Raw genomic sequence first — 16,089 nt, 5'->3', positions numbered from 1 at the left:
ATTCGGATGGCAAGTGCCAATGAAAGGGATTCCAAAAACACCAAACACACAACAAAAAGAATTAAACCAATAGATAAAACAAATAAGTAACTTAACTAATCCTTTTTACCAAGCTGAAGTTTGTTGAATGTCTCTATTGATCTCAACACACTTACTTCGTAACACTTAACACACTACAGTTACCAAAAGTGTAATATTGATTGTTACAAGATAAAATGTCTACATTCACGTACTTGTTTAGTGGGTGTTAGACAGATGACATACAAAATCCAATGGGAAATTGTAGACTATAGTTCAGATTTGCATCTGTACCAAAAATACAACATACCATTCAACTAATATTTGCCTATAGTCTGGTCATTGTAAAGTTACACCTTGGGAGAGCAAGGGGTTGATTTATTGTACCTTAGAATACATGTGTGGTAAATCTTGCTTTTCATTGGGCTTTTAGCTGGAAACCTGACTTTTTCAATAGTCATCAATTGAAAGTGTGAAAAAAAATGTTATTTGCTGAAAGTTCACATAAAGGGGTCTAATCACTGCAATAGGCCAGAAATGCCACTGAAAATTGACATAAAATTGAAAACGTTTATTTGACCCAATCACAGCTGCAGATTTCTCGATGACATGACTCGAAATTTATCAGCCATCGATACTTGGATGGTGTGAAGTGTTTCTAAGTTGATCTTGGCTCTGAACAAAAACAGTGACAATTGGTACTGCTCTTCACTAAACACTGTAATTCAATATCTCCGCCTCAAGGAGAAGTACTCCTTTTCAAATGAGATCATTTCAAACCATCTCCACGCTAACACTGTATCGCCATCTGCTTATCAGGCCAAAGAGCAGAACTGGAAATCGATACGTTTTCCCTCGTGACGTGACCTTTTCACAGTCACTTTCTATTGGTTAAAAATTTGAAATTACACATTGATTCTCATGTTTTGATGAAAAGTTCAATTAAAACACTGGAAGAATCACTCAGCCATCTTTGTAGCAAACTGGCCTGGCAACATTTGTCAAAATATCAGGTGTCATTTCACTCAATTACGGACATTTGATCCCGGGCGGATGGATAAGTGACATGCGAGGTCAGCCAGTAAATGAATTAAACATATCAATGCCATGTGTGTTTATGTTGACAGCTGGAGATGTTTTCCTAAAGGGCTAATCACAGACAATTAGCTGATTGCTGGGTAAACAGTCACCATCCCCCTTGAGTACATGAAGTAAACTCATGAATGTAATGAACAGGGCTTTTGCCTGTGGCCTGAATCCTGGAACTGAAACTGGTGGATAAACAGAAAAATCAGAAAAAAATTATCTACAGTTGCACTGAGGCATTTGATAGCAATGTGGAAGTTATAAATAACATACAAAGCTGAGAAATGGCTATAATGAGGACAAGAGTTCCTGGCACATGAAGATTGATGTCTTCCAAAATAAACAGTTCTGGCATATTAGCCCCTCAAGCCAAAAAACTGTCCTTGTGTCTGTAGAGATATATAAAATTGCTTAAATATCTGGCACTACACTGCATTCTATTATGAAACTACCAGAGCTGTTAGATTCAAAGATAAACACTCGCAGTTTCAATTGTGTTAAAGATACTACGAGAATATTTCACTATGATCTTGAAAAAAGTATTTTTTTAGTTTTATAACTGCCTGGCAATCTTTAAAACAGTCACTGAAATATAATGAGCAAATATTGAGTACTGTAACTTTGTTTTGTTTCAGTGATCTAGAACCTAGCTACGCAATTCAGGTTGTGAGAATTACAATGTACCTGCAACAGCCTGACACCAGTAGCTGGAACGCCAGCTGGTAGACTAGACGTTCAGTGGTTTCATTGTGCGTTTTCAACAATCTTTGAAGTTTTTTTATGAATGCAAATACAACCTTGAGAAAGAGCTTGCAGGGATTAAAGAAATTTAGTCTTGATGGTTGAACATTGTATGAGAAATACAACTCTTCTAGAAAACTTTTCTTTTTTTTTCATGGTGACAAGAGAATTACAAAACAATTTTTCAATTGAGCAGTTTCTGTTTTGTTGATTTTCAATGGCAATAAACAAACCCCTTGGAAACGATACCACTGCTACAATCCCTCCTCCTCAAGATCTTTGTCGATATTCTCAAGACTCCTCTTAAGCCGTATGTCTAAAGTTGTTCCGCCCTGCGGAGCTATACAGAGCCAGAGGATTACGTTGAGTTCCATCCACATTGGGAATTCATTCCACAAAGTATGTAAATTACAGTTGAGGGACTTTGGCCAGGCTATATACTAGGTATTAATTCCACCAACTCTTTGTGCATCAAGTATGTCTGTGGGTATTAAAAGTCTTCATTTAGACATAGTTTGAATTTCTCGCGTCTCTCAGCGTTCGGCACTTACCCAATTTCATTTGTTACATTAGCTTTGCTGTTACTTTTATGGCGGTATCTTTATGTGTGGACATGGCATTACACTACACAGTCCGATGATTAAACCAATAAACACGCTGTCCTTGTGGGCAAAACTCAACAAACACCGCACCCTCATGAATTGAATATTGTCAATATAATTTTACACTGTTATTGACAGCATAAGAAAATTTGCACTGATAGATTTTCAGACTTTTAACCATGTTTTGGCCGAAATGGGCTGTCATTAGAGATAAATGGTAATTTTGTAGGTTTTAATAATAAATACAGAAATGCATGTATAAGATCAGCTTTTCCCAAAAGCAGTTTGGACAATTTTTCTCTGTTTTTCAACTGTGCTGAGTCAAGCAGATCATGTTCACAGCCTTGGATATGATTGTTACAGCTTTTACCAATACACGGAGTAAAAGACCCATTTCATTATTCTGGTAAATCTAAAAAACTTTCAGAATTTTGGACAAATTTATGTATATCAATGATAGAAATGTTGCATGATTTTTGAAATAAGCCGGATAATTCCATATAATGCTCTTCTTTACAGTATAACTTTAATACTATAACAAATACAATAAAGTGACTATATAAGTATTTTTATAGACTGACTACATGATGGTAAACAGCAATCTCTGATTACGATATATCAGGAACAATAATGTATGTTAAGATTTCTGATACACATACCCACATTACATGTATTTCAAACTCCACAGTGCCCTACATAGAAGTCATGCACAGTCATCCCTCTAATTCGATGAAAGATTTGTCACTTGGCACTCAACAGCTAACATACATCATAGGAAGGCAGGTGCACTCCGTTTTCTAGAAATTTATCACTTTACAACAAAGTTAAGTGAAGTAGATGCTGTTACATGTACAATTTAAATGCCCCATTTTACACTTTTGAAAATGTTATTTCCAAATCAGTGAGCATAGGAATACAAATTAATGTTACAGAATGATCAATTCTTTCACAGGTGTTCTCAGATGTACATAAATTGTACACTCGTGCACATGACTTTGGCTTTGCTGAGTGGACATGCTTCTAGCAATACAACTTTGAAAAGACAGGACTTCCAAAATATTCTAAAAGTTAACTTATTAGTGTAAGCAAAATTGATTAGTTCTCTAGTACAGAAAAGTATATGTAAAGTACACTAACATGTACCTTGTACATTGAGTTGAGTCAGTGAAAATGACGGTTATGTATTTCACCTCATTTCCAAGTGTATATAATGTAGGTCCCCATTAACCCATTCATAAATATGGTTAAACCCAAATCTATTGTTATCAATGGTGAGTGAGGGCCTGTTTACAGGGAATTGGGGGTGAACAGGTTAAGCCCTACTGAAAACGATAGGAATGTTCCAAACTGTGGTGGGGACATCCAATCAGATGACAGATAAGATTAAGAGGCAGCTATACATTAAAACTTACCTTCATACTCATGCATGCTCTCATTTAACAATACACTCAGTACAGAAAATACTCACTATGTTTTTCATATTAAACATCGTGTCTCAGTTCCCTTGCTGAGCTGAAAATGATTCAATTGCATGTTTTGAATTTGGTACAGCATCACTCCTCTTTTTGCCTGCTGCGGATTTTCCCATCGACATTTCGAAAAGTTACATGTAGGAACATTTAAACACTATGAAAAGTCTTGATTCCCTAGTTACATATCATGGAAAAAACTTGCTTTTAATTTGTTCACCCTCTTCCCTTTATAGGATCCACACTCACTGCTGACAACAATGACTTTGGTTTAAGAAATGGTGATATTAGGTTAGTGAAAGTAATTGCGGACCCTTCTTGAGCCAGTTATTCTAATTACAACTTTGAAAGCCTGAAAATATTCAAACAGTATTCTCTCGTCAACGTTCCTGATATTAACATTAAGAACATCGTTTTGACACTGTCAGGAAAGATCAAATGTTTAGAGAGCAACACGCACTACAAATGGATAAAGTCACTTCATTCAAGAGTGAAAATGGATGGATAATTACATGCAGAGCAATAACGCTTTCACTTCAGCAAACATCAACATAATTACAAAAAAGATGGGTCATGTCCATGTGGAAATAGATCATTATAAAGTGAATTATGTAAGGTACACACTGGCACACAATAGATTAATTAATTAACCATGACAAATTACTTAAATAATTGAGGTCATTTCAAATGAAATGATCAATGTTATTTGCTGATGACATGCAATATTAATAAAATGATTTTCAAAAATGCTTTACCATCATCCCTATGAAATACAGTAATTAATATATATATATATATATATATATATATATATATATATATATATATATATATATATATATATATATATATATATATATTATATATATATATAATATATATAAAATTGTACAATGGCATGTAAAATAGGAATGTAATATCAGTGGGACAAATTAAATAACTTTTTGATCAAAAATTGAATTTTTGAGAGGGAAAATAATGATATGAATCATAACACAACACAAAACTAATCTGCAGCTTCTTTATTTTGAAGCAGACAGGGATTGCTTTTGCTTTAACAATCTACAGGCGTTTCTGGTCAAATTTCTTCTCAATTAACATGTAACCTTCGAAAATGATTAAAGTCAGACTATCATGATCAGATATTAAGTATTTTATTTGCGTTTGGAAAAAAAAATTTTACAAAACCTTTGATATGCACTGTCGAGTTGTTTGGTAAAAAGCTGATCACAATGCTGGCTCATGGGATTCTTTGACGTGCCCTTTGACAAAATAAAAACAGTTTTATACTCTGGCATTGTTCCTTTATTAAATGATAATTGATGAAAGTCTTACCAATGATAGAGAAAGTTTTACCGATATCTGCCTTATACATAACATGTACAATATTGCCTAGGTACCTGGAGAATGTAATGGACACCATTGCGCTACAATACCGGGTACAACACAAAGGCAACTGGTGATACATGTACTTATATACATTGTTACAATAGCGATGCCTCAGGGATGGGAGGCACAGTGCCTGTTATGTGGTGTGCAAGGAGTGTGTGCTGCCTTACGGCCCCAAACCATTATTGACCATTTTTAAGCTTAAAGTAGGTCCCATTTTGGTATGAAGGTTGTTTTGCGTTGCATAATGGGGACAATTAATGGTGTCCTGTGGCTGAGTCACCCAAAACTTGAGAACTGAACTGGAAGATGAAAGATAGGCCGTATATTCACATCACATTTCTAGAAAGTCGTATAATAAGTTATTTTTGTCTGATAAACATCATCAGTGACAAAACCTGAGTGAATATAGGCAAGTAGACCTCATAATACCACGGCCATGACTGGGAGGAATTTGTGGTTACATCCCACTTTTAGACCAAACTGCCAAAATTGTGTTTCAAACCCAGCCAGATGTACAGTATGTATATTTGCACATCCATACGTCATATACAAAATAAGAGGAACGCCACTCCCTAAATTCACATCTTCATTGTGCCAAATAATGTCACTGAGGTGGTGATGTCACTCAAAATAAAGTCTGTCTAGATGCCATGGTAACAGCCAATCCAATGTTTTTTCTAGATCTATACCACAGTAACAGCCATCAAAAAGTTTCTTTACATACCATGGTAACGGCCAATAGAATGCACTGACAGTAAATGAAAGTAGCAAGATTGGGAGATATGGAAAAAGATCATTCACTGTAAGCTGGCTCACATCCGTCTCATGTGGTTTTCTATTCAAAAATCTTAAGATGCACGGTTATCCTTAACCTTTGCTCAGATTTCTTGGTTTGTAGCTGATCAGTATTAGATATCTAATGAAAAAATCTAACAAGCAGACTGGTGATTTGTTGTGAGTTGCATGAGGTGTCAAACAAATCCCCTAAATTGCCCTAATTGGGGATAATTGCAGTAATGTAGCTTGAACTTTTGCCTTGAGTTGCAGATTGGATGCAAATCTAGAACTAATCCACAGCCCCTCACACAACCTTAGCTTGCAGTACTGCAACTAATCTGGGGGCAGCCGACATGATAGCGTAGTAGAAAATCTGGTAGAGTGGTTACAACATCACATTCAACGTAGGCTTTGAAAAATTCTTCTTATAAAAAGAACTTGAATGATTGGCCATATTATCACAGAAATACATTACTGTGATTACTCTGGCTGGAACATGCTGAACGTTGAAAATACGATAAACCATAAGGCGATGAAATAAAAATTAAACACCCTGTCCTGACTTTAAGTTGAACACTGCATTTATATTCTAATCGATCCTTTAAAAACCCTTACAAAGCAAGTGCTAAATTACATGTATGGAATTTGCATTACGGTATGAGCACTGACAAAAGAAAACACACTTTTAATTTCGATACTCAGATAAAATTGGGATTTTCCAAAATCCTGTACACTGTAAGACATTAGGTCCAACTTCATAATATCACAAAGAAGTGAATTAGCCAAGGTTTTCGATACAGAGATGTATTTACAAGTAATACTAATAACTCAAAAACCCTGAAGTGAAAAGCCATCATATTGATTTTGAAAATTGAACTGTTTCCCGATCAAATTATGACATTTTATTATCGGTTTACTCTGTCATTTGCTCGCATTTACCCATGACACGGCCACATCGATGAAATACCATTTTCATGGAAAGCAGAGTGTTTATTCAGAGTGCCCGAGGCCTTCTTCATTTGTGCTGTGACAGCTAAATTATTTCCAGGGACACAAAGTGGCAGATGGAGAGATCCTACCATTGGTATTGCCGCGGTGACGGAGTGCGGCAACGATTTTTTATGAAAGCAAGATGGCGACCCAGCAGAAATAATTAACAGGAAAATAAAATCTTTCTAGCCCCCGTTCACAGTGCCGTGATAAAAATGGTACACATAACATGCGCGACTCCATTCACAGGGCTCGTACTGCTGCGAGATTATTTGCATGAGTTTCAATGAAAACCTACTTCCACACAGGACGGTCCCGTGAACGGAAAACCCCATAAGCTCTGCCCATCTGACGGACGGGGACGAAGCACTAAAACACGGTACTAGTGCAACTTAGCCTTAGGTAATGATCACTTTTAAGGCAGTTTATTTTTTTACAAGAAACAAACAAGTGACCTTTTCAGAAACTCTGTCGGGGTCAATGTGCCCGACGGACTACAGTGCAACAAAACATGCGTCGAAAGGGGCTTTACACGAATGCTGTCCGTTATACCGCACACCTTTGTCTCCAAGACAGGGTAACTAGTGCGAACTGTTCACAGAAAATGCACAGCTTTCCACGGTAACACACTGAAACCGAATTTTGAAACATTTACACCAACAAAAGATAAGATGTTCCGAAACCACACACAATGATTCAACATTTTGTTCGGTGGACACGACTCCTGACGAGACTCGTAATCGCGTTGTATTATGTACGTACATCATGAACGGTGAAGTGAAAATCGCTACGCGTGAAGGGTAGAAATGATCGGTGTTGTGTTGAATTATATTCGTCCTATGCAGAAATTGAAAACATTACGTCGACTAAATAAAGTCAGCGGGGTACTTACACATGAGATATTGTCTGAAGAACTTATGTGGCGACCAGGGCACTCCTGAACAGCAAAAAGTTTTCCAGGCGCACCAGTATCGCACGCTGCGTGTAATATGCTGCGTCTTTGTTTTGATAGCACGAGCCTCACGGAAACCTGGGACTGGCCTAGACCATTCTTCCGATAGGATATGCCGCACATTCCCAACAAAACAGATCGGATAAAATTAATTTCCCCCATTAATATAACTTAAGTAATGAATGCATGATAAAGACATTTCAAAGGAAAATGGCTTAGGATATATGCTTCTACGGCAACATAAAATGGAGCAAAATGAGCAGCAAAAATCACCAGACCGACCATTAACTAAATGCAGCTTTAGACCCTCAAATTAATTTTTATGGTTTTAATGAACATGTTAATACTCTTTTAAGTTGAAAAATTTTCAAACAAAATAGAAAATCCTTTATACTTTTCTTCCACATCTGAGCACTGCACTGTCAACTTTACATATTTTAATAGTAGCAACTCTTCCCTATACATATAATGGTTAATTCCTCTTCCGGTCTTCCCCGAAACATGGCGGCCGTAGATTACATGCAGATGATGGAGCAATGTGAAAGGCAAGAATTGGAGGTAAAGGCGCCATTCGAACGACAAATTAACGATTTAGCTAATCTATTAGCACACTTATCATTTCTCTGAAACTTGGAAAGCCACGTCGAGGTCTTAGCACGACTGCGAATTGAAAAATACATCAATGTTTGTCGGGGGTTTGGGCAAACGGCGAGACTTCAAATGCATAGCGTTTGGAAGCCCTATGTGCAGTGACAGTGGTTCCCAGACACTTCGCACCAAAACCACTTCGCACCATACCATCTCGTCCCATACCATTTCGCACCAAAACCACTTCGCACCTAAACAACCTCGTACCAAAACCTCTTCGCCCCAAAAATCACGTCGCCCAAAACCATTTCGCCCCAAAAACAATGCCTCTTCACCCCCCAATTTATCGCTAACCGTTAAAAGCTGAAGATAACCAATCACTGCCAGTGAAGTTTTAATCACCTTTCAATCATCCCAGGACTGAAATCTTGAAATTGTACACATTTCGAGAAAATGACATCGCATCGTGCGATACCGCGCACGGCACCTGAAATGTACCATTTAGTAGTTTGCGTGTTTTTTTTTCTTATATACCTTTTCTTATATTTCATGGAAGAATAAATGGTACGTGGTAGCCAAGTTGCAGGTAAAAACAACGTTATGATACATCGTGGCATCGATGATTTAGGACGAGTTGACGGAACTATACTTTAAGTGAAGTGGTTTTAGTACGAGGTGGTACTTGGGGCGAAGTGGCGTTGGACGAGGTAGTACTTGGGACGAGGTGGTTTTGGTGCGAAATGTTTTTGGGACGAAGTTGTGTGGGGCGAACTGGTTTGGTGCGAAGTGTCCGGACCCCGTGACAGTATGCGAATGACATCTGCGCCTGTATGTAACTTGCGCTGTAAAAAATCCTTGAAGGGCGGGCAGTTGAGTAGCTCAGTCATAATTCGAACATTTACTGATCCCGTTCTGATGCCAGGGGAAGAACTCTGAACTCCTATCCGCTTTTGCGTATAATGAATTTTTTCACCATTTGTATCAGAAAAGAGTCTGCATTATTGGCTGTAACTTGTAAGTTGTAAAACATCTTATTATGATGTTGCATTTGCTGATACATAGCTCTACAAGACCAGTGCACAGTTCCACGGGAGGGACTGGACGGTGACCAGTTGTAGTGCAATGATGCGTCAGGTTCCTTCACACACTTCCCACCAAAGCCACTTCGCACTATACCATTTCGCACCAAACAACCTCAAACCAAATCCTCTTTTCCCCAGGATTCATGTCACCCCAAAACAATGCCACTTGGCCCCAAACTTAACTATCACCAACCAGTAATGCGGAAAATAACCATAGACAGGTGCAGGCAGACCTACTGTCCATGAAATAACCAACCACTGCCATTGAAGTTTCATCACCTATCTACCTTCATGTAGCTCTGCATGAAAGGCTTACCAATCTATCACAGAAGTATGGATAGATGCTCTGCCAAGCAGATTTTTGTCATATTGTTTCAGCAGTTAAAAAACGTCTGAAATTTTTTTCTTCCTCAGAGCCCAGGTGGAATAGCAACACCTGTTGTATATGCTCAGCTTTTAAGTCTTTACCTGCTACAGAATGATTTGTAAGTATTGCTTTGTCGTCTGCTACAACTGGCTGACTTACAGAACACAAACATTTTGTCATGGCTGAATTTAAAGATAGGCACCATGGATGGTAGTTATGACAAACATTTTAGAGGTTTTACGAAATCCTGTATTCTGTGTTTCAAAAACCACTCTGTGTTTTGTAGAGGTTCTGCCTTGAATATAAAGTGTCTTTTTAAATAAAACACTTTTGTTGAGTTTCTACCGCACAGATTGATGACTATATCATTACATCTCTTCTGGCCAAGTCCATTCTTGTTCCAGTGTATGCACAACTCCATTTTGACCAAGACACCTTCAAATGTATTATCAATTCAAAGTCTGAATATGAGACAATGAAAAGCATAATTTTAATGTAAAAAAATCAATCATTCATATTCAACAAGAGCAGCTGGACAGATAATGAGCTGTGGAATCCACCACAACAAGAGAGAGTTTGAGTGTAATCTCATTCAATAATGGTCTCACCAAAAAAAAAAAGGGGCTCCCCTATTGAAATTCAGCATGACAGTTATGATCTGTAACCCACTGGGAGAGTTGCAGATTAACACTCTCATTACACACTGATTACAATCCCAAATATTGCATAATGATATTGATTTTATCATTTTCAGAGCAAATGCAAAGTTCCTTTGGAAAAGGATTCCTCCACCTATCAAATCTGTAAGACAACATTTGTAAATATATACGAGTTACAGCAAAATTGAAGAAGTGGTTCTGCCACACATTGATGACGTCATAAGTGCTGAGGACAAAACACAAAGACGCTATGGTGGCAGCAGATACTGCTGTCATGAGTATCCAATAACATGATGTCATCAGTTGATGGTGTACCACTTCTTGAATGATGCCCATGTAACATTTTAATGATAAAACATGACAGCAAGTTCAGCTCAGGCATCATCAATATTACTGTCATGAGCACCATTTCTCAGGCAGCTAACAAATCATCACCTTGCCATTCAGTGTGATCATGTTTTCTTGATTTTATTACGCTGAAAAAAAACTTCTGTGTCAGAAACCTATACATCTATAATGGTTGCAACATGGAATGTAGTCATATCAATGGACATACATTTAATTGCTTTCAGATAATTTCTAAGAATGGATACAGCATGATACAGCATGTTTGTAGTTAGTTGTATGCACTCACACTTTTTCACTGTAGTGTTGTCTAATTCAACTGGAGTTTGATCATTTGATGATAGGGAATTCACTAAGGGTATACCATGACCTCCAGAGCTCAATTCAGTCCATAGCAAAACTCTTCTTGGTCCAAACCACCGACAAATTCCGTTCGCAGTAACCTCTAAGCAACTGAACAAGTACACATCTGCCTTTTGTAGTGTTGCAGGACAGAAAACATGTTTGATTTGACTATGACCTCTGGTCATGTATATATGGAACCACTTCACTTTCATGACGTGGAAGATACAATAATAGCTCGTCACTCTAATCACAGCTCCTCCATAGAGGGAGTGTGCTCTAATGAGTGAAAACTTTACTATTGCCTTCTCTCCGTAGAGTAATCCGGAACTCAATAACATCTGGATGGTAGGACAGAAAATGTGGCAGAGAGACTTCCCGCAAGTTTATCAATCTCTTAACCAGGAATGGTCAGAAAATATCAAACCAATAATGCAGGCATTACATGGTCAGTGTAGATTCTGTTGTATCATTCATCTTATCATAAGAAGTTTCTCTGTTTCAAGTGTGCAATGGCACTGATCACAATTGTAGTGTTATTGTAACTAAAGACAGAAAAGTGTGCACAACATTCTCTGCTGCCAACGGAAACTAGGACAACTGGTGTCTGTTAACATCTGTGTTTACTATTTCAGTTCAGTTGGACATATGACTTCAATCGTTTCCATGGTAACATTGATTATAACAAAGTATCGTTTTCTGCTTTCTTGTATGCATCAATTTTCAAAAGTTTTGTAAAAAAATCAGACAAATATATCTTTTGAAATTTGCTAATTAGATCACAATTTCAATAGAAAACAAAAGGCTATGACACTCCACAATCCCCATACAGACTGGAACATACTTGATCCCAGGGATTGAGTCCCTGGCCTTTAATGTTGTTATTACCATATATAGAGTACTACTCAGCTTTGGAAAAAACATGAGTGGCTAATTAGTATGATAATGTACAAATTGCATATTCTCTTGTGAAAATGTTGTTAATATGGGGAAAAAAGATTGCTTGAAAAACAGAGGGATAAGAGATAATTGCTTGACATGTGAGAGATAAAGACTCTTTCTGGTTATGTTAACGAACATGTCTTTGTCATCTTTTGGTCAAGCTATTCTTTCCATACTGTCATCATAAATAAAAACATAAATGCCATATTTTAAACTCAATGGCTGTGCATGAAATAAACTTCTCATAACTTTTAAGTTTGCAACAATGGTCGTATTTGGATAAAACTGGCCAGAAGCTGCTTCAAAGTCATGCAGAAAAACTTACAGGGTTCTGGCTGTTTTCCTGTGAACATGAGGCTCCTAAAGAATAGTGTCTGAAACCATCAATATTGAGCAATTTTTCTGTCTTAGGGTGCCTTTCATCATGCAGAAATAGAAGCATACCCCCAAGATAATTTTTCCTTGTAATGTAGCCTGCCATGGGCATATTGGATACTGTGAACATGATTGCAACTTTTTGGATTTTTTTTTCTTTCTTGTAGAAGATGTAAGGAGCAGGGCATTTCAATTGGTATCCAAGGCGTACTCATCAATAGGAACTGAAGATTTTGCCCATTTTATAGGAATGCCAACAGAGCAAGCAGTTAGCGGTAAGTGAGCATAAGACCTCCATCAGCTTTCAACCCATAACTGCACAAAGATTGGTCTGATTTCTTTTGTTTCTTTTGGTTTGGTGTGCCTCTTCATGGGGCAAATCAGAAACTTAGATATTTACTGATGCCTATGTACCAGGAACACTGGGAAAATAACTCAACAAACGCAAATGGTATTGCTGCAGACTCCAGAAAATAAGCTGATGTAGAAAGCCATTAAGGTATAACCTGTGCACCGCAAGAATTTTGTAAAATCAGAGAAAGAATTGGACCTCTCCATTTTGAAATGGGGTGGAAGGGTTACAAACTCATGCACAAACTTTTGTACAGGTCAAAAATTGAACAAAACGTACTTCTCATAGCATTGCAATCTTTGCAAAAAAGGTGAAACATTTTGACCAAGGTCAATGTTGTATGCAACTATTGCCCTACTGCAGTGAACTTTCCTTATTGTATGTGAGTCTAGATCATACCAGAAGTCTGTTTGTCAAACCAGCCACCATCCTGACTTCCTGCCTACCAACATACTGTGCTGAAAATACGCTCAGAGAACAACAAATTTAACATCTGTTGAAAATGAACAAGTTTGCTTGACCATCCTGTTTTCAATTTGGAAAGTTTTTGTTTGCGATACTGTAGTTGCGGTAGTGTTCAAAATATTGAAGTACAAATGAAAATTTGGCTGTAAATTGATAAAATAATGTACCAGTCAAATGAATATGTCCTCCTTTTTGTAGAAAAGTAAATAAAACACAATGTATTGCAAATTTTTGTGCTGTGAGTCATTTTCATACCATAAAGTATGTTAGGTGCCGTTGTTTACGATTGTGTTGAACAGTGTAATATTCGGTAATTTAACATTATTTGGTTGTCAAATAAAAAACGTAATAACTGCACACGACACAGATGGTCAAGAGATTACCAAAAGATTTAAACTAAATCTCTTTTCATGACTTTTATTATCTTGAACGAACACTGCATTTCCCTTTGTAAATGTCAGACTTTTCAATTTAGGATGGTCTGGTAATGCAAAATTCAAAATAAAAATTATTTTCAACCACTGTACAAAAGGTTGGATTACATATTTGGAAAAAGTTGAAGTTATGATTTTAATGAGATTTTCACATTTGATTGTGCTACTGGTGCCACAAGGACTAATGTAAAATTTTTTTGAATACCCATAAAACATAATCTAATAGGGTAGTCTAGATCAGTGTTAAATATTCAACGAAAGTGGAAATTTTCTACCAGTCCCAACATTAGATGTAGCTAAATGATGTCCCTGATAAAATGCATCCAATGAAGCCCTCTTGCTTTGTTACTAAGTTTCAAACCAGAAAAAATTTCACCTATTCAAACTTTCAGAAAAAATGTTTGCACATGAACTGTGTTCTTCATATATTTCATTCTCTCTCCAACAGCTGCAGCAGCTGAAGGCTGGCAAATAGACACACAGAATAAACTAATTGTACCGAAGAAACCGGGTGAGTGTGAACACGTCAAATCTTGTTCAAATGACATAACCATTGTGTGTCAATGCCTGACTTTTCCACAGCCAAACTTTGTCCAAGCGCCATCATTTTCGATAGGAATGTTGGACCTATACACTTTCAAATGGGAGTGAACTGGGTTGACACTAGTGTCCCCTCTAGGCTAAATATGATATGCCACCAACTCAACAATGTTTTCTTGGATGCAAGATAATTTTTTCCAATATGTGTATTGGTAGAAGGTTTACACAATCACATTTCCAGGAATTCCTACATTGACTCTGAGAAACGAGAAATGTAGTGACTCAGAGGCCATATTTGTTGATACATATGTATGCAACCAAGGCGTATAATCTCTATATAAACCAGCAAGTAAGTAAAGATTAAGAAAAATGGGTTCAAAATAAATTAACCGATTTTCCCTTTTTCTCCCCACCCAGTAGTTGTCTTAATATAGTAATACCTGTAGTGTTTGCGTCACAACTGAATGTTTGAGACTCTTGCTCATGACATACTTTGTCATGGAAACTTTGTATCATTCACCTTTTTTCAACAAACAATATAAATCAGGGGTTAGTAACTTACTGAGGAAGTCTGGTTCTAGAGAGACAAATTACCTAAACTGGTTAACTAAATAAAATGGCCACTAGCGATATGTAAACTTTGAGGAAAAAGTTTTGAATTTCACAAAAAATACACAAGATGGAGAAAACTTCTTTTACTCGTCAGGCTTTTCAATGTACATAAACAGTTAACCAAAAAAACTACTGAAACGGTTAGGTGTCTCTGAAGCATGTTCTATCTTAAATGGAATGAGTGATTAAAATAAAGTAATCTGCTTCAGTAGATAACAGGTTACTGATCTCTGTAGTACTTTCCTTTACTGACAAGTTAGAGATGTCGTTTTCTTCACTATTTATTAAGTCCACATATTATTTGTCTTTCTATTTCAGCAACACCTCAAGATCCACCCATACCCAGTGAACAGCAACTAGCACAACTTACAGAGTTTGTCGCCTATCTGGAAAACTAGTCAATATCTGATATCCTGTGTATATAGCTAACTTTCATCAAGCAAAGCAGTCATCATGTCAGCAAATACTAAGTAGACAATCCTTCAGGTTTAACACATTCAACACAAAATATGTGGACGTGTACAATGTTGTTGAGGATTGCGTCTGCTAGTTATTACCGACGTTGCATGCATACAAGACACACTTTTTTCAAATAGTTGTAGATTATCAATACTATTCTGTGAAAGTTTCTTCTTATGTTAACGTTTTTTTAATTGGAATAAAGTACTTTTTGTGCAAGTGAAATCACAACCTATTTTTGCTGCAACTTTTGTTGTTTGACATGAAAGGAGATAGCAAGATTTGAACAGCGCCCTCTGTGGTCGTACACAACGTTTCTTTTAGTCTGGCATTGAGAGATGTGCTTTGTCCGGTGTTCAAGCGACAAATATGTCATATTGTGATATATCTTTTCTGCCGCCTGTAAACTGAGCCAAGTTTTGGAGCAAACCAGTTAAATAATGTCTAACAAGTGTTTTGACTCGATAGTTCATCATGGCTTCTAGCCAACCTAAAATGGC

General features: G+C 37.1%; 2 protein-coding genes across 6 annotated transcripts in view; one reads left to right on the top strand and one right to left on the bottom strand.

The window, feature by feature from the left end:
- The window catches only part of LOC139143525 (MPN domain-containing protein-like), a 42,186-nt gene extending 34,075 nt beyond the window's left edge, over positions 1-8,111 (bottom strand). For 2 of the 4 annotated variants that reach the window (XR_011554614.1, XM_070713938.1), the window contains exon 1: positions 7,968-8,111. The gene's annotated coding sequence lies outside the window, so the exon portion shown is untranslated. The remainder of the gene's footprint in view (positions 1-7,967) is intronic. The other 2 variants (XR_011554615.1, XM_070713939.1) reach the window with 2 other exon arrangements.
- A 384-nt stretch (positions 8,112-8,495) lies between these two features.
- LOC139143524 (COP9 signalosome complex subunit 8-like) lies at positions 8,496-15,811 on the top strand. Of its 2 annotated transcripts, none has more exons than XM_070713936.1 (7): positions 8,496-8,585; positions 10,112-10,182; positions 10,819-10,867; positions 11,729-11,858; positions 12,895-13,002; positions 14,427-14,489; positions 15,449-15,811. In XM_070713936.1, exons 1-7 carry the CDS (start codon positions 8,496-8,498, stop codon positions 15,526-15,528), a joined length of 591 nt encoding a protein of 196 aa, XP_070570037.1. In that variant the 3' UTR covers positions 15,529-15,811. The 2 variants fall into 2 exon arrangements, with proteins under 2 accessions (XP_070570037.1, XP_070570038.1); XM_070713937.1 differs by lacking the exon at positions 8,496-8,585 and adding an exon at positions 9,334-9,443.
- Positions 15,812-16,089: the final 278 nt, after the last annotated feature.

This window comes from Ptychodera flava, chromosome 11 (genome assembly GCF_041260155.1).
Source record: "Ptychodera flava strain L36383 chromosome 11, AS_Pfla_20210202, whole genome shotgun sequence".
Lineage (NCBI taxonomy): Eukaryota > Metazoa > Hemichordata > Enteropneusta > Ptychoderidae > Ptychodera > Ptychodera flava.
Note: the sequence above shows the minus strand (reverse complement) of the source record. Positions and strands in the feature narration are given on the sequence as shown.